Raw genomic sequence first — 17,788 nt, 5'->3', positions numbered from 1 at the left:
TGGGTTGGGTCGGGTCTAGTTGGTGCGGATTGGGACGGCTCAGACTGGTATGGGCCTGGTGGAGATTGGTCGGGTAGGGACGGATCAGTACAGGACAGGTTGGAACGGGTCAGTACAGGATGGAGTGGTACATGTCAGGTCAGGATGTGATGGGTCGTGACTGGTCGGGTCAGTACTGGTTGGGATGGGTCAGGTCAGTACGGTACTTTACAAGTCAGGTCGGGACAGGTCAGTATGTATTTGGACAGGATGAGATGGTAGAGGTAAGTATGGGTCGGGTCTATACCGGTTGGGTTGGTACGGAACAGGCCGGTACACTTTATTTACGTCTCCATAAGTAAAAACTTGGAAGGATACCAGAATATCCAATCTGACCTGTCATACTTTTTAGGACCCTTCTGTTGGGGTGGAGCTTGACAAACTGCAGGCCACTGATTGGTGGAAAGAATCATGACTTCCTGTGTGAGTCAGCAATAAGAACAAAGCAGGAACAGCTCCATGTTTAAATATTCAGGGCATTTATTGTTGTTTAAAGACAAGACAACATGCTGGACATCCACCATCGTCCTCCTTTGGTTCTGGGTCAACTTCTTCCTTAGAATTCCAGAAAAACATTGCAACGTCATCATCCTATCTGATCCTAGCTGATACCCTGCCTACCAGGTAAGGGCACGGTTGCCATGGAAGTGCAGCAGAAATTAGGGTTTAACGAACCGTCCTGAGTCAGACCGGGCAACGGTGCCTGTATTTTACCTACTGGTACACCGAGTTATGTTGTTTATTGTTTACCTGGGAGTACTGTGGGCTCTAAAGTGCAACCATTTCAATCCTCTGTATTCACTCTAAGGTAAAGTAATAATAAAGAAAGTTGAGAAGCAGCAAGGGCGGCCATCTTGTTCCTTCTGAATGGAGCTGGGGGATGAATAAGGACTCATCCTGTCAGGTTGGATTAATTTATTCATCATCTTTGATTTTATTCAAATCCAAACGGCGTTCACCAATGATCAACAGAAATCAGAGTGAAAAAATTTAAACAGAGCTTCCTGTTGACTCAGCATGGAAGGAAACAGAAAGGATATTTCCTTCCTTCGGGATCAATAAAGTACATCTTATCTTATCTTATATGGAAGAAAAGAGGAAGGAAATATGAAGGAAGCACTTGTCCAGGAAATAAAAGGCAGCTTGAAACATGAAGTGAAGAATAGTTATTGAACAATGTGAAGAACATTTTATGTCCTGAAATGTTTCTCGGTCCAGAGGACGCTGTTGTCCAGCATGATGATGACTGGAGGAATGATTTCACCTGGAACACCTGATTAACTTGACTACACGAAACCACAATCTGCTCCACCATCAGACAAACTGCTACATCACTTCACATTTCAGAGGTCAGCGCGTGTCCTTCAGTCCAACCAATCGGCCGCTCTCCTTCCACAACCTTCTTGCTACCTCATCGTCCCGTCCCTCCGGAGCTGCCTCCTTCTCCACACAGTCACTATGGAAAGACAGTGTTCTCCATGTGGTAACTTCTACAGACATGTCCACAGGCTGATGACAGGTGTGTTTTAACCCCTCTTCCTACCTGAAATAGCAGCCGGATCGATCCTCCAGGCCTGGTGTCACGGCGCAGAACACAGTGGTCTGACATCCCTGCCATGGAGTCTTCATCAGCAACAGGGTGGGCAGCCTCAGCAGCGCCCCCAGCAGGGGGAACCAGCCCTCAACGTGGCGACCCAGCTCGGTCCGGATCACCCCGGGATGGAGACAGAAGGTTGACACACCTGTCCCTGGAGGACAGGTGAATCAGGGGGTCTGTTCAGCAGCCAGTCACAGCAGAGCTCTAAGATGATCATCTACATTGACTTCCCCAGCTGTTTCTGGTCTGTTGTGTTTGTAGAGACCTGTGTGTGTTTGTAGAGACCTGTGTGTGTTTGTAGAGACCTCTGTGTGTTTGTAGAGACCTCTGTGTGTTTGTAGAGACCTGTGTGTGTGTTTGTAGAGACCTGTGTGTGTGTTTGTAGAGACCTGTGTGTGTTTGTAGAGACCTGTGTGTGTGTTTGTAGAGACCTGTGTGTGTTTGTAGAGACCTGTGTGTGTTTGTAGAGACCTCTGTGTGTTTGTAGAGACCTCTGTGTGTTTGTAGAGACCTGTGTGTGTGTTTGTAGAGACCTGTGTGTGTGTTTGTAGAGACCTGTGTGTGTTTGTAGAGACCTGTGTGTGTGTTTGTAGAGACCTGTGTGTGTTTGTAGAGACCTCTGTGTGTTTGTAGAGAACCTGTGTGTGTTTGTAGAGACCTGTGTGTGTGTTTGTAGAGACCTGTGTGTGTGTTTGTAGAGACCTGTGTGTGTTTGTAGAGACCTGTGTGTGTGTTTGTAGAGACCTGTGTGTGTGTTTGTAGAGACCTGTGTGTGTTTGTAGAGACCTCTGTGTGTGTTTGTAGAGACCTGTGTGTGTTTGTAGAGAACCTGTGTGTGTTTGTAGAGACCTGTGTGTGTGTTTGTAGAGACCTGTGTGTGTTTGTAGAGACCTGTGTGTGTTTGTAGAGACCTCTGTGTGTGTTTGTAGAGACCTGTGTGTGTTTGTAGAGAACCTGTGTGTGTTTGTAGAGACCTGTGTGTGTTTGTAGAGACCTGTGTGTGTTTGTAGAGACCTCTGTGTGTTTGTAGAGAACCTGTGTGTGTTTGTAGAGACCTGTGTGTGTGTTTGTAGAGACCTGTGTGTGTTTGTAGAGACCTGTGTGTGTGTGTGTAGAGACCTGTGTGTGTGTTTGTAGAGACCTGTGTGTGTTTGTAGAGACCTGTGTGTGTGTTTGTAGAGACCTGTGTGTGTTTGTAGAGACCTGTGTGTGTGTTTGTAGAGACCTGTGTGTGTGTTTGTAGAGACCTGTGTGTGTTTGTAGAGACCTGTGTGTGTGTTTGTAGAGACCTGTGTGTGTTTGTAGAGACCTGTGTGTGTGTTTGTAGAGACCTGTGTGTGTGTTTGTAGAGACCTGTGTGTGTTTGTAGAGACCTGTGTGTGTGTTTGTAGAGACCTGTGTGTGTGTTTGTAGAGACCTCTGTGTGTTTGTAGAGCCCTGTGTGTGTTTGTAGAGCCCTGTGTGTGTTTGTAGAGCCCTGTGTGTGTTTATGGAGACCTGTGTGTGTTTGTAGAGACCTGTGTGTGTTTGCAGAACCCTATGTGTGTTTCTGGAGACCTGTGTGTGTTTGTAGAGACCTGTGTGTGTTTGCAGAACCCTACGTGTGTTTATGGAGACCTGTGTGTGTTTATGGAGACCTGTGTGTATTTGTAGAGCCCTGTGTGTGTTTGCAGAGACCTGTGTTTGTGGAGACCTGTGTGTGTGTGTAGAGACCTGTGTGTGTTTGTACAGACCTGTGTTTGTGGAGACCTTTGTGTGTGTGTAGAGACCTGTGTGTGTTTGCAGAACCCTATGTGTGTTTATGGAGACCTGTGTGTGTTTGTGGAGACCTGTGTGTGTTTGTAGAGCCCTGTGTGTGTGTGTAGAGACCTGTGTGTTTGTCGAGACCTGTGTGTGTTTTTAGAGACCTGTGTGTGTTTGCAGAACCCTATGTGTGTTTATGGAGACCTGTGTGGGTTTGTAGAGAACCTGTGTGTGTTTGTAGAGACCTGTGTGTGTGTGTAGAGACCTGTGTGTGTTTTTAGAGCCCTGTGTGTGTTTGTAGAGACCTGTGTGTGTTTTTAGAGCCCTGTGTGTGTAGAGACCTGTGTGTGAGTGTGTAGAGACTTGTGTGTGTTTGTAGAGACCTGTGTGTGTGTTTGTAGAGACCTGTGTGTGTTTGTAGAGACCTATGTGTGCGTTTGTAGAGACCTATGTGTGTGTTTGTAGAGACCTGTGTGTGTTTGTAGAGACCTGTGTGTGTTTGTAGAGACCTGTGTGTGTGTTTGTAGAGACCTGTGTGTGTGTTTGTAGAGACCTGTGTGTGTTTGTAGAGACCTGTGTGTGTTTGTAGAGACCTGTGTGTGTGTTTGTAGAGACCTCTGTGTGTTTGTAGAGCCCTGTGTGTCTTTGTAGAGCCCTGTGTGTCTTTGTAGAGCCCTGTGTGTGTGTGTAGAGCCCTGTGTGTGTTTATGGAGACCTGTGTGTGTGTGTAGAGGCCTGTGTGTGTTTATGGAGACCTGTGTGTGTTTTGTAGAGCCCTGTGTGTGTTTGTAGAGCCCTGTGTGTGTAGAGACCTGTGTGTGTGTGTAGAGACCTGTGTGTGTTTGTAGAGACCTGTGTGTGTTTGTTGAGACCTGTGTGTGTTTTTAGAGACCTGTGTGTGTTTTTAGAGCCCTGTGTGTGTGTGTAGAGACTTGTGTGTGTTTGTAGAGACCTGTGTGTCTTTGTAGAGCCCTGTGTGTGTGTGTAGAGCCCTGTGTGTGTTTATGGAGACCTGTGTGTGTGTGTAGAGGCCTGTGTGTGTTTATGGAGACCTGTGTGTGTTTGTTGAGACCTGTGTGTGTTTTTAGAGACCTGTGTGTGTTTTTAGAGCCCTGTGTGTGTGTGTAGAGACTTGTGTGTGTTTGTAGAGACCTGTGTGTCTTTGTAGAGCCCTGTGTGTGTGTGTAGAGCCCTGTGTGTGTTTATGGAGACCTGTGTGTGTGTGTAGAGGCCTGTGTGTGTTTATGGAGACCTGTGTGTGTTTTGTAGAGCCCTGTGTGTGTTTGTAGAGCCCTGTGTGTGTAGAGACCTGTGTGTGTGTGTAGAGACCTGTGTGTGTTTGTAGAGACCTGTGTGTGTTTGTTGAGACCTGTGTGTGTTTTTAGAGACCTGTGTGTGTTTTTAGAGCCCTGTGTGTGTGTGTAGAGACTTGTGTGTGTTTGTAGAGCCCTGTGTGTCTTTGTAGAGCCCTGTGTGTGTGTGTAGAGCCCTGTGTGTGTTTATGGAGACCTGTGTGTGTGTGTAGAGGCCTGTGTGTGTTTATGGAGACCTGTGTGTGTTTTGTAGAGCCCTGTGTGTGTTTGTAGAGCCCTGTGTGTGTAGAGACCTGTGTGTGTGTGTAGAGACCTGTGTGTGTTTGTAGAGACCTGTGTGTGTTTGTTGAGACCTGTGTGTGTTTTTAGAGACCTGTGTGTGTTTTTAGAGCCCTGTGTGTGTGTGTAGAGCCCTGTGTGTGTTTGCAGAGACCTGTGTGTTTGTAGAGACCTGTGTGTGTGTTTGTAGAGACCTGTGTGTGTTTGTAGAGCCCTGTGTGTCTTTGTAGAGCCCTGTGTGTGTGTGTAGAGCCCTGTGTGTGTTTATGGAGACCTGTGTGTGTGTGTAGAGACCTGTGTGTGTTTTTAGAGCCCTGTGTTTGTAGAGACCTGTGTGTGTTTGTAGAGACCTGTGTGTGTTTGTAGAGAACCTGTGTGTGTTTGTAGAGACCTGTGTGTGTGTTTGTAGAGACCTGTGTGTGTTTGTAGAGACCTGTGTGTGTTTGTAGAGACCTCTGTGTGTTTGTAGAGAACCTGTGTGTGTTTGTAGAGACCTGTGTGTGTGTTTGTAGAGACCTGTGTGTGTTTGTAGAGACCTGTGTGTGTGTGTGTAGAGACCTGTGTGTGTGTTTGTAGAGACCTGTGTGTGTTTGTAGAGACCTGTGTGTGTGTTTGTAGAGACCTGTGTGTGTTTTTAGAGCCCTGTGTGTGTAGAGACCTCTGTGTGTTTGTAGAGACCTGTGTGTGTTTTTAGAGCCCTGTGTTTGTAGAGACCTGTGTGTGTGTGTAGAGACCTGTGTGTGTTTGTAGAGACCTGTGTGTGTTTGTAGAGACCTGTGTGTGTGTTTGTAGAGACCTGTGTGTGTGTTTGTAGAGACCTGTGTGTGTTTGTAGAGACCTCTGTGTGTGTTTGTAGAGACCTGTGTGTGTTTGTAGAGAACCTGTGTGTGTTTGTAGAGACCTGTGTGTGTGTTTGTAGAGACCTGTGTGTGTTTGTAGAGACCTGTGTGTGTTTGTAGAGACCTCTGTGTGTGTTTGTAGAGACCTGTGTGTGTTTGTAGAGAACCTGTGTGTGTTTGTAGAGACCTGTGTGTGTGTTTGTAGAGACCTGTGTGTGTTTGTAGAGACCTGTGTGTGTTTGTAGAGACCTCTGTGTGTTTGTAGAGAACCTGTGTGTGTTTGTAGAGACCTGTGTGTGTGTTTGTAGAGACCTGTGTGTGTTTGTAGAGCCCTGTGTGTGTTTGTTGAGACCTGTGTGTGTAGAGACCTGTGTGTGTGTGTAGAGACCTGTGTGTGTTTGTAGAGACCTGTGTGTGTTTGCAGAACCCTATGTGTATTTGTAGAGACCTGTGTGTGTTTGTAGAGACCTGTGTGTGTTTTTAGAGCCCTGTGTGTGTGTGTAGAGACTTGTGTGTATTTATAGAGCCCTGTGTGTGTTTGCAGAGACCTGTGTTTGTAGAGACCTGTGTGTGTGTGTAGAGACCTGTGTGTGTTTTTAGAGCCCTGTGTGTGTAGAGACCTGTGTGTGTGTGTGTAGAGACTTGTGTGTGTTTTTAGAGACCTCTGTGTGTTTGTAGAGACCTGTGTGTGTTTTTAGAGCCCTGTGTTTGTAGAGACCTGTGTGTGTGTGTAGAGACCTGTGTGTGTTTGTTGAGACCTGTGTGTGTTTGTTGAGACCTGTGTGTGTTTGTAGAGACCTGTGCGTGTGTAGAGACCTGTGTGTGTTTGTAGAGCCCTGTGTGTGTGTAGAGACCTGTGTGTGTTTATAGAGACCTCTGTGTGTTTTTAGAGACCTGTGTGTGTTTGTAGAGCCCTGTGTGTGTAGAGCCCTGTGTGTGTTTGTAGAGCCCTGTGTGTGTAGAGCCCTGTGTGTGTGTGTAGAGCCCTGTGTGTGTTTATGGAGACCTGTGTGTGTTTGTAGAGACCTGTGTGTGTTTGCAGAACCCTATGTGTGTTTCTGGAGACCTGTGTGTGTTTGTTGAGACCTGTGTGTGTTTGTTGAGACCTGTGTGTGTTTGTAGAGACCTGTGCGTGTGTAGAGACCTGTGTGTGTTTGTAGAGCCCTCTGTGTGTGTAGAGACCTGTGTGTGTTTATAGAGACCTCTGTGTGTTTTTAGAGACCTGTGTGTGTTTGTAGAGACCTGTGTGTGTTTTTAGAGCCCTGTGTGTGTGTGTAGAGACTTGTGTGTGTTTGTAGAGACCTGTGTGTGTGTTTGTAGAGACCTGTGTGTGTTTGTAGAGACCTGTGTGTATTTGTAGAGCCCTGTGTGTGTTTGCAGAGACCTGTGTTTGTAGAGACCTGTGTGTGTGTAGAGACCTGTGTGTGTTTATAGAGACCTCTGTGTGTTTTTAGAGACCTGTGTGTGTTTGTAGAGCCCTGTGTGTGTGTAGAGACCTGTGTGTGTTTATGGAGACCTCTGTGTGTTTTTAGAGACCTGTGTGTGTTTGTAGAGCCCTGTGTGTGTGTAGAGACCTGTGTGTGTTTATGGAGACCTCTGTGTGTTTATAGAGACCTGTGTGTGTTTGTAGAGCCCTGTGTGTGTGTGGAGACCTGTATGTGTTTATGGAGACCTCTGTGTGTTTGTAGAGACCTGTGTGTGTTTGTAGAGACCTGTGTGCGTTTGCAGAACCATATGTGTGTTCATGGAGACCTGTGTGTGTTTGTAGAGACCTGTGTGTGTTTGTTGAGACCTGTGTGTGTTTTTAGAGACCTGTGTGTGTTTGTAGAGACCTGTGTGTGTTTTTAGATCCCTGTGTCTGTGTGTAGAGACGTGTGTGTTTGTAGAGACCTGTGTGTATTTGTAGAGCCCTGTGTGTGTTTGCAGAGACCTGTGTTTGTAGAGACCTGTGTGTGTGTGTGTAGAGACCTGTGTGTGTTTTTAGAGCCCTGTGTGTGTAGAGACCTGTGTGTGTGTAGAGACTTGTGTGTGTTTTTAGAGACCTCTGTTTGTTTGTAGAGACCTGTGTGTGTTTTTAGAGCCCTGTGTTTGTAGAGACCTGTGTGTGTGTGTAGAGACCTGTGTGTGTTTGTAGAGACCTGTGTGTGTTTGCAGAACCCTATGTGTGTTCATGGAGACCTGTGTGTGTTTGTAGAGACCTGTGTGTGTGTGTAGAGACCTGTGTGGGTTTGTAGAGACCTGTGTGTGTGTGTAGAGACCTGTGTGTGTTTATAGAGACCTGTGTGTGTTTGTAGAGCCCTGTGTGTGTAGAGACCTGTGTGTGTGTGTAGAGACCTGTGTGTGTTTATGGAGACCTGTGTGTGTTTGTAGAGACCTGTGTATGTGTGTAGAGACCTGTGTGTGTTTGTAGAGACCTGTGTGTGTTTGCAGAACCCTATGTGTGTTCATGGAGACCTGTGTGTGTTTGTAGAGACCTGTGTGTGTTTGCAGAACCCTATGTGTGTTCATGGAGACCTGTGTGTGTTTGTAGAGACCCGTGTGTGTTTGCAGAACCCTATGTGTGTTCATGGAGACCTGTGTGTGTTTGTAGAGACCTGTGTGTGTGTGTAGAGACCTGTGTGGGTTTGTAGAGACCTGTGTGTGTGTGTAGAGACCTGTGTGTGTTTATAGAGATCTGTGTGTGTTTTTACAGACCTGTTTGTGTGTGTGTTTGTAGAGACCTGTGTGTGTCTGTAGAGACCTGTGTGCATGTGTGTTTATAGAGGCCTGTGTGTGTGTGTGTGTGTGTACGCGCGTGTGTGGAGACCTGTGTGTGTTTGTCGTGTTAGTTTTTCCGAGGACCTTTGAGTCGTCGCGCGAGCTCTCGTGTGAAAAGGACGTTGGCCAGCTTGCTCTGTCTGTAGCTCTCCAGAGAGCTGTATGGCCTCCTACTGAAGAACAAATCCTCAAAGTTGATGCGACCTGAAAAGGAGAAAATGACTTTTGTAAATAAATAGAAATTATAAACATCTCAGCAAAATCAAGGTCAGAGGTTGGATGGCATACCTCCATGATGGGCAATGGAGGACACGTTGACCACACGACTGGGGGCGGAGCTTATTAGAATTGGGAGGAGCAGATTGGTCAGGAGGAAGTGACCCAGATGATTGACACCAAGCTGAGTCTCAAAGCCGTCTTCAGTCAGCCATTTTGGACACATCATCACTCCTGTAGAATGGCAGGTCAGTGAGGTACACAGGTGAACAGACAGACAGACAGGTGTGCTTACCTGCATTGTTGATGAGGATGTCCAGCCTGTCTTCACTGTCCAGGATGTCCTTAGCAAACTGTGTAACAGAATAAATGGAGGCGAGGTCCAAGTGTCTGATCACGACATTACCATTCCCCGTGGATCGCCGGATGTCCTCTGCTGCCTTCTCTGCCTGGATCAGGTCTCTGCACGCCATCACCACTCGGGCTCCTGGTCAACAAAACAAATACACCCAGATTTCCACAGTTTGTGATGCTGATTTCTGCAGAGATCTTTATGATGTTCCAGGTGTTTCAAAACTTGCTGTAAACCAGCAGGAGTCAGAAGTCAGAGCAAAAATTATCTGAGCCAGTTACAAGGGTTGAAAATTACTCTGACAGTGCTGGTGATGCCAGGTGAGGATCAATTATAAATCAGGTCAGGTGAGGTGAGTTGAGGTAAGGTGAAGTGAGGTAAGGTGAGTTTAGGTAAGATGAGGTGAGGTGCAGTGAAGTGTGGAAAGGTGAAGCTAGGTGAGGTGAAGTGAGGTAAGGAGTTTAGGTAAGATGAGGTGAGGTGCAGTGAAGTGAGGAAAGGCGGGGTGAGGTAAGGTGAGCTGAGTTGAGGTAAGGTGAGGTGAGGTAAGTTGAAGTGAGGTGAGGTAAGGTGAGTGCAAGGTGGGATGCAATGCCATACGAACAAAAATATACAAAGAATTTATAGAAAAACTGAATCCATTGTCAGCTTTACTCAGCTTTACATTCTGCTATCATCGTTGTGATCCTGACTTGATCAAGTCTAGTTGTATAGTAAGTTACTGACTGTAACAGCCACTGATAACTGTAACTGGTCTGATCTGCTCCATCTGCAGGTCTTTATAACAACACAGTTCATATTGGATGTGGTTAGACTGATGCTCCGGACCAGTAGAGTGGGTCATCCGGTAATTGGAGGGTTGGCGGTCTGATTCCAGTGTCAGCTGGTGTATAAATGAGTATGAATGTTTGGTGGTGGTCGGAGAGGCCGTAGGTCCGGATTGGCTGCCACGTTTCCGTCAGTCTGCCCCTTACCATCATTAGTCAATGAATAATGGAGACAACGTAGAGAATCTAATCCATTATTATTATTATTACTATTATTATTAAAACCAGCTGATTCAGTCAGTGTATTGACTCTCAGTGTTCTGACCAAGCAGCAATCTTGGCCAGTCAAATGTGAAGCCTATGAGGAAGTGCAAAAAAGGAAGGAAAGAAGGACTTGAGGGGATCAGGTTCGGTGCCCTCAGGATTGGGTCTCTGCTCTTTGCAGATGATGTGGTTCTGTTGGCTTCATTGGGCCGCGATCTTCAGCTCTCACTGGAGCGATTTGCAGCCGAGTGTGAAGCAGCTGGGATGAGAATCAGCACCACCAAGCCTGAGACCATGGTCCTCAGCCGGAAAAGGCTGGAGTGCCTTCTCTGGGTCTGCAATAGGGTCCTGCCTCAAGTGGAGGAGTTCACGTATCTCAGAGGCTTGGTCACGAGTGAGGGAAGGATAGAGGGAGATGGACAGGTGGATCGGTGCAGCGTCTGCAGGGATGCGGACTCTGCATTGGTCTGTCGTGGTGAAGAAGGAGCTGAGCCAAAAGGCAAAGTTCTCGATTTACCAGTCGATCTATGTTCCTACCCTCACCTATGGCCACGAGCTGTGGGTAGTGACAGAAAGAACAAGATCGCGAATACAAGCGGCCGAAATAAGTTTTCTCCGCAGGGTGGCCGGGCTCTCCCTTAGAGATAGGGTGAGAAGCTCTGTGATCCGGGAGGGGCTCAGAGTAGAACCGCTGCTCCTCCACATTGAGAGGAGCCTGATGAGGTGGCTCAGGCATCTGGTTAGGATGCCTCCTGGACGCCTCCCTGGTGAGGTGTTCTGGGCACGTCCCACCTGAAAGAGGCCCAGGGGAAGACCCAGGACACACTGGACGGACTACATCTCTCGGCTGGCCTGGGAACGCCTCGGGATCCCTCCGGATGAGCTGGTGAATGTGGCCAGGGAGAGGGAAGTCTGGGTTTCCCTGCTTAGGCAGCTGCCCCCACAATCCGACTCCGGATAAGCGCCAGAAGATTGATGGATGGAGGTCAAGTTCACCTTCATGACAACAGTGAGGGGGTGATTTTTTTTCTAATTCTATCTGTTTGGATGTTATTTAATCTTGAAATTCGGCATAATTAGGGGTGTGTCCTTTTGATTGACAGGTATCCAATATCTGCGGCAAGAAGGGAGAGTGAAGCACAACCGTGGTTTTTAGCTGGATAACAGCGCACCTTAGCTTTAGCCCACCTACCTTCATTAGCTCACGTTAGATCCGAGATGGCTCGGTTAGCTCTTAGCTACAGGCAGCACCCCCACCTTCACAGTCCCCCTCTTAGGTCCACATCTTTGCCCTTTTCTGTATTTTCCGGAAGCAACGGCAGGTAGGAACCGCCCAACTAGCTTCACTTTTGCTCTTCAGAAACCTATGGGTGACGTCACAGAGACTCCGCCCATCTTTTATATACAGTCTATGGTTCTGACATAAAGCGAAATGAGAGCCTTTAGTTGCAGACTGGTGGTTCCCGGACAGATCCTAGGATGGTACCACCTAGGATCATGGCGTTTCTGATGGAGAATGAAATCCGTCAATCTCTTCTGTTTTTGTCCCACAACGTCCACGCGAGCCTGTCCCGACTGCAACCTCATCACGTCAGGTGTTTCCATCAGAACGGAGCTGCAGACTCATGTAAGACCGTCCACCTGCTCCAGGCCAAGTTTTATCATCCATCTGTGTCGGAGTTGGTTTATTCTGATGTTGGTTGAAGCATAAAAATGGGAAACTGTACTTTAGTTTGAACTGGTTTTTACTTGCTTTTAACTGGGTTCTGATGTGTCTGGGTTTGCAGGCGCAGTCTCTTTTTTGATGCTGTTATTTATGTTTCTCGTTTAAGTCATGTGCTTCGTATTTTCCGTTTAATGCACGCTACATGTATATGACGGGGTTGTAGCTGGATCAGCACTTATGGCCAAGACTAATTTCCTACCAGGACAAATAAAGTTGGTCTAAACGTCTGAACACGAGGCAGTGGTCCTCATTCACCAGTCGTTCTTACCAGCAAGTTTGTTCTTCAATCCTACTTACAAAGATTTTATAAAAAAAAAATATGTCATTCACAAAAGTCTTGGTATTTTAGATTTGTTCTCAGCTATGAACAAATCCTCCAAGAGAGCTCTTAGGAACGTCCGAGAGCCGACACATTCAAACAGAATCAGCATTTGTGTTGTTTTCTGCTGGTCATTTAAACACAAAAAAACTACAGTCATGCTTTTGTCAGACTTTTAAAGAACGTTAGGTGAAATATAAAACATTTTGTTATGTAAGATAAATCCAGTATTGCAGATCCAAACGTTAAAACTTCCCTCAGATGAAATCGAAACTATTTCTATTCATTTCATTGATTCAAGAACAAATCAAAATCAAGACGAATTTAATTCAGTACAAAAGGCTGCACACAGACAGATCCGTTCCCTCAACCACAAGAACATCTTCATACAGGTCCAGGTCACCTGTGACTCCCAGATCCACCTGCTGAATGTGTCTTTAATCATTAAAATTTACTACAACCATGTCTTCTTATTATAATAATTATGTCCTAGTTAATAACACCTAGCAGACTCCCCTGAGGACTTCATCAGATGCTCCGTAGGTGAACGGCATCTTAAAACGAAGCCAGAGCAGGGTCTGCTTCCAGCCTGTAGAAGGTGCCGTAGGCTATGCAATGAGATTTTATCCCACAGCGTACCACGCTTCCCTTCAGCCACGCCGCCGCTAGGATGTTGGTCCTGACGCGTTCATGGACCAAACTGCAGGCTGCTGTCCACGTCCAGGAGTAATTAATGATCCGTTTGTACATGAAGATGTTTTTATATTATTAAGAGAAGCTCACCATGGGCTTATTTATGATCAAGTAAACAGTTTAAAATGAGGAAAGTCAGGCTTCATCACACGTTGTTATTGTTATTGTTTTCATTCATCATTCATTATTTTTCCTCATTTGTTTCTCATCCGCGTTTGTTTGCACGCAGCCTGTAACTCGTAACCTTATATGGACGTTTTTGGGCGCTAACCTGCAAGATAGGTCCGTCCTTTCAACTTAGGAGACTTCTGTATTCACCAAGAGGAAAGATATGAACAATTTTGCGATCTACAAACATGTTCATGAATCTGACTTAACTTGAACTTAAGTACAAATTTCAGAAGATTTGTGAGAAGATATTGGTGAATAGGGCCCGGTGTTACTAATACTCATCAGTCAGTGATCTATCAGCTGCCGCATCAGGACCAGATCTAAACATTTACTGTATCATTTCAGGTTTCCATGGCAACGTGACTTGGTGATCTCTGACCTCTTCCCGCCAGATCTCTGCAGGTCTCTTTGCCAATGCCGGTGTTCGCTCCGGTCACCAGAACAGTCTTCCCGTCCAGACGAACCGAAGAACGACACACTCCACCTGCGATCCACTTCCTGAGCATCGCCACACCTGCACATGCAGGCGCACAAAAGCATGATCACACACACGCACACACACACACACACACAGAGCAGGTGGTATTGTTGGACCAGAAACTTGCACCCATTAATAAAAAGTGCTCATCTCTTTTACTACACTCAGCTGGTTTTCTATCATCAGCTACGTTAATATGAATTTTATTTTTACTTGATTGTGATGCTTCTACTGTATGTGGTCGTGTTGATCAGCTGACGGACAGCAGATGAAAATTTAAATTGTAATGTCGATTGCTGTGCAAATATATGGTTCTAGTCTGGTTCTGGTCTGATACTGAGCTGGTTCTGGTCTGATTCTGGCCTGGTTTTGGTCTGATTCTGGCATGGTTCTGGTCTTTTTCTAACCTGTCTCTGTTCTGGTTCTGGTCTGATTTTTGCCTGGTTCTGGCCTTATTCTGGCTTGGTTCTGGTCCGGTTCTGATGCGAGTCTGGTCTGGTTCTGGTGTGATTCTGGCCTGGTTGTGACTTGGTTCTGGCTTTTTTTGGTCTGGTTCTGGTCTGATTCTGGCATGGTTCTGGTCTTTTTCTAACCTGTCTCTGTTCTGGTTCTGGTCTGATTTTTGCCTGGTTCTGGCCTTATTCTGGCTTGGTTCTGGTCCGGTTCTGATGTGATTCTGGCCTGGTTCTGGCCTGATTCTGGCTTGGTTCTGGCTTTTTTTGGTCTAGTTCTGGTCTGATTCTGGCATGGTTCTGGTCTTATTCTAACCTGTCTCTGTTCTGGTTCTGGTCTGATTTTTGCCTGGTTCTGGCCTCATTCTGGCTTGGTTCTGGTCCGGTTCTTGTGCGAGTCTAGTCTGATTCTGGTGTGATTCTGGCCTGATTCTGGCTTTATTCTTGTCTGATTCTGGCTTGGTTCTGGCCTGGATCTGGTCTGGTTCTAGCCTGATTCTGGTCTGGTTCTGGTCTGATTCTGGCCTGGTTCTGGTCTGGTTCTGGTCTTATTCTGGTCTGGTTCTAGCCTGGTTCTGTCCTGATTCTGGCTTGGTTCTAGTCCGGTTCTGGTCAGATTCTGGTGTGATTCTGGCCTGGTTCTGTCTGATTCTGGTCTGGTTCTGGCCTGTTTTTGGTCTGATCCTGTTGTAAGTCTGGCCTGGTTCTGGTCTAAATCTGGTCTGATTCTGGCCTGGTTCTGGCCTGTTTTTGGTCTGATCCTGTTGTAAGTCTGGCCTGGTTCTGGTCCGGTTCTGGTCAGATTCTGGTGTGATTCTGGCCTGGTTCTATCTGATTCTGGTCTGGTTCTGGCCTGTTTTTGGGCTTGTTCTGGTCTGATTCTGGTGTTGTATTAGTCTGATTCTGGCCTGGTTCTGGTCTGTGTCTGGTCTGATTCTGGTCTAGTCCTGGTCTGATTCTGTTGTAAGTCTGGCCTGGTTCTGGTCTGATTCTGGCTCGTTCTGGCTTTTTTTGGTCTGGTTCTGGTCTGATTCTGGCATGGTTCTGGTCTTATTCTAACCTGTCTCTGTTCTGGTTCTGGTCTGATTTTTGCCTGGTTCTGGCCTGATTCTGGCTTTATTCTTGTCTGATTCTGGCTTGGTTCTGGCCTGGATCTGGTCTGGTTTTAGCCTGATTCTGGTCTGGTTCTAGTCTGGTTCTGGTCTGGTTCTGGTCTGATTTTTGCCTGGTTCTGGCCTTATTCTGGCTTGGTTCTGGTCCGGTTCTGGTGCGAGTCTGGTCTGATTCTGGTGTGATTCTGGTCTGGTTTTAGCCTGATTCTGGTCTGGTTCTGGTCTGATTCTGGCCTGGTTCTGGTCTGGTTCTGGTCTTATTCTGGTCTGGTTCTAGCCTGGTTCTGTCCTGATTCTGGCTTGGTTCTAGTCCGGTTCTGGTCAGATTCTGGTGTTATTCTGGTCTGGTTCTGTCTGATTCTGATCTGGTTCTGGCCTGTTTTTGGCCTTGTTCTGGTCTGATTCTGGTGTTGTATTAGTCTGATTCTGGCCTGGTTCTGGTCTGTGTCTGGTCTGATTCTGGTCTGATTCTGGCATGGTTCTGGTCTTATTCTAACCTGTCTCTGTTCTGGTTCTGGTCTGATTTTTGCCTGGTTCTGGCCTGATTCTGGCTTTATTCTTGTCTGATTCTGGCTTGGTTCTGGCCTGGATCTGGTGTGATTCTGGCCTGATTGTGGTCTGGTTCTAGTCTGGTTCTGGTCTGGTTCTGGTCTGGTTCTGGTCTGGTTCTGGTCTGGTTCTGGTCTGGTTCTGGTCTGATTTTTGCCTGGTTCTGGCCTTATTCTGGCTTGGTTCTTGTCCGGTTCTGGTGCGAGTCTGGTCTGATTCTGGTGTGATTCTGGCCTGGTTCTGGCCTGGTTCTGGCTTTATTCTTGTCTGATTCTGGCTTGGTTCTGGCCTGGATCTGGTCTGGTTTTAGCCTGATTCTGGTCTGGTTCTGGTCTGATTCTGGCCTGGTTCTGGTCTGGTTCTGGTCTTATTCTGGTCTGGTTCTAGCCTGGTTCTGTCCTGATTCTGGCTTGGTTCTAGTCCGGTTCTGGTCAGATTCTGGTGTGATTCTGGCCTGGTTCTGTCTGATTCTGGTCTGGTTCTGGCCTGTTTTTGGTCTGATCCTGTTGTAAGTCTGGCCTGGTTCTGGTCTGAATCTGGTGTAATTTTGGTCTGGTTCTGGTTTTGTTCTGATCTAGTCCTGGCACATCCCTGATATGTGAGGATTTAAAATAGGAAAACTCTTGTAACCATCGTGTTTTTGGTTCTTTAAACAGCTTTTCAACTCTTTTCTTTTGGTGTTTTTGGGTAAACCCGAACCAAGAGAATCAGAAGTTTCTGGATTCAAGTTATTAGGTGTTTTCAGAGTCCTGACTTCATCATCTGTAGTTTCATATTCAACTCAATTATTTACGATTATTTTACCCCATAAAATTAAATTGAATTAACCTTTTAGTTTAGTTTTGCTATAAATTTTTTGACATCCAGATCATCATCATTGTCATCATCGGTAAAGTTTCTGCTTTTCCAGCAGTATCGTTTTTGATCCTGATGAATATTTCTGGCTGGAAAACAGAAATCCAACCTTCTCCTTAACCAGGACGTTCCCTGCAGACAGGAAGTGATTGATCATGAATCAGGAGTATCTTACATATCAGCGCGACTCCCAGCGCCGCTCCACACCTCAGCAGCAGACCCTCCCAGCCCTGCTCGCCTGTCCCGGCCGCGGGGCCGCCGCCGTGGGGCCACGGCAGCACCAGAAAGTCCGGCGGAGCTGCATCCTTCATTCCTGCGGGTCAGAACAGAATGAGAGCTGAGCTGGACGGGGGAGGGGCAGATTAACAGATTAACGCAGATTAAGCAACAAAGAACTGCTCTGGGATCAGTTACAGAGGAGGAAGGATCACTGATGGATGGAAAGAACATGTCTGCTGAGCAGGAACCTAAAATCCCTCATTCCAGACCAGAACCACCAGGCTCCACCCAGAGACACCAGAGACTCTCCGGAGCTGATCAGCTTCTGTGTGAGGATGGAACATGGTGACGTGATGGAAGAGGTTCCTCATGACGGCTTGTAGGCGAACATACTGAGGAGAGGGAATGTCCAGGAACCATGAGTATGAAGCACAACAGCTGCACTAAATTCTCTGAAGGATTAAGTGCTGCGTTCACTGACCTGCTGGACTCGTTTTCAAACGTCTGAACGGTGAAACATTTGTGTTCTCACCTGCTCCCTCCACGTTTGTCATTGTTCTGTCCCAGACTCTGGGCCAACACACGAAACAGGTGAACCACAGACAATTTAAACCCTGTATGTCATTTATGACAGTACTTGGTACTTCGAAGGTTAAGCTAGCTGTACTAAACCGTTAGCCCTGCCCTTTTCTGTTCTACACATTTGCATTAAATCCAGTGGTGAAATCTGCGGGGTTTGCTGGTTTACCCGCTGCTGTGAGTGTGTGTGTGTGTGTGTGTGTGTGTGTGTGTGTGTGTGTGCGCGCATGTGTTTGTGTTGTACTAGATAGAAACAGCTTTCCCAGTGTTGGATGTTTGGTTTCTAGATGCTGCTTTAGTTTAAATATAGATAAATAAAGAACAGCTTTATCATAAATGTATTTACTAATGTTTTTGTTTACCTCCGGGAGTTTTAAAGAGTGTTTTTCATTTTATGTTGCTCAGAATACATTTCTATTTGGAATAAAAACCAGTCTTTCATGGTCTCACCTTTGTGAGGTTGGTGGTT

At 46.6% G+C, this 17,788-nt stretch overlaps 1 protein-coding gene across 3 annotated transcripts; it reads right to left on the bottom strand.

The window, feature by feature from the left end:
* Nucleotides 1-1,370: 1,370 nt before the first annotated feature.
* On the bottom strand, nt 1,371-17,043 carry LOC121641554 (retinol dehydrogenase 13). Of its 3 annotated transcripts, none has more exons than XM_041987773.1 (8): nt 16,989-17,043; nt 16,697-16,834; nt 13,455-13,589; nt 9,079-9,270; nt 8,856-9,017; nt 8,652-8,771; nt 1,583-1,787; nt 1,371-1,495 (listed from the first exon to the last, which is right to left on the bottom strand). In XM_041987773.1, the coding sequence occupies exons 2-8, from the start codon at nt 16,830-16,832 to the stop codon at nt 1,390-1,392; spliced, it is 1,056 nt and encodes a 351-aa protein (XP_041843707.1). In that variant the 5' UTR covers nt 16,833-16,834; nt 16,989-17,043; the 3' UTR covers nt 1,371-1,389. The 3 variants fall into 3 exon arrangements, with proteins under 3 accessions (XP_041843707.1, XP_041843706.1, XP_041843705.1); XM_041987772.1 differs by lacking the exon at nt 16,989-17,043 and adding an exon at nt 16,936-16,955; XM_041987771.1 differs by lacking the exon at nt 16,989-17,043 and having other exon boundaries at nt 16,697-16,949.
* Nucleotides 17,044-17,788: the final 745 nt, after the last annotated feature.

This window comes from Melanotaenia boesemani, chromosome 6 (assembly GCF_017639745.1).
Source record: "Melanotaenia boesemani isolate fMelBoe1 chromosome 6, fMelBoe1.pri, whole genome shotgun sequence".
NCBI classification, from domain to species: Eukaryota; Metazoa; Chordata; class Actinopteri; order Atheriniformes; family Melanotaeniidae; genus Melanotaenia; species Melanotaenia boesemani.
This window is presented reverse-complemented; position numbering and strand designations above follow the sequence as displayed.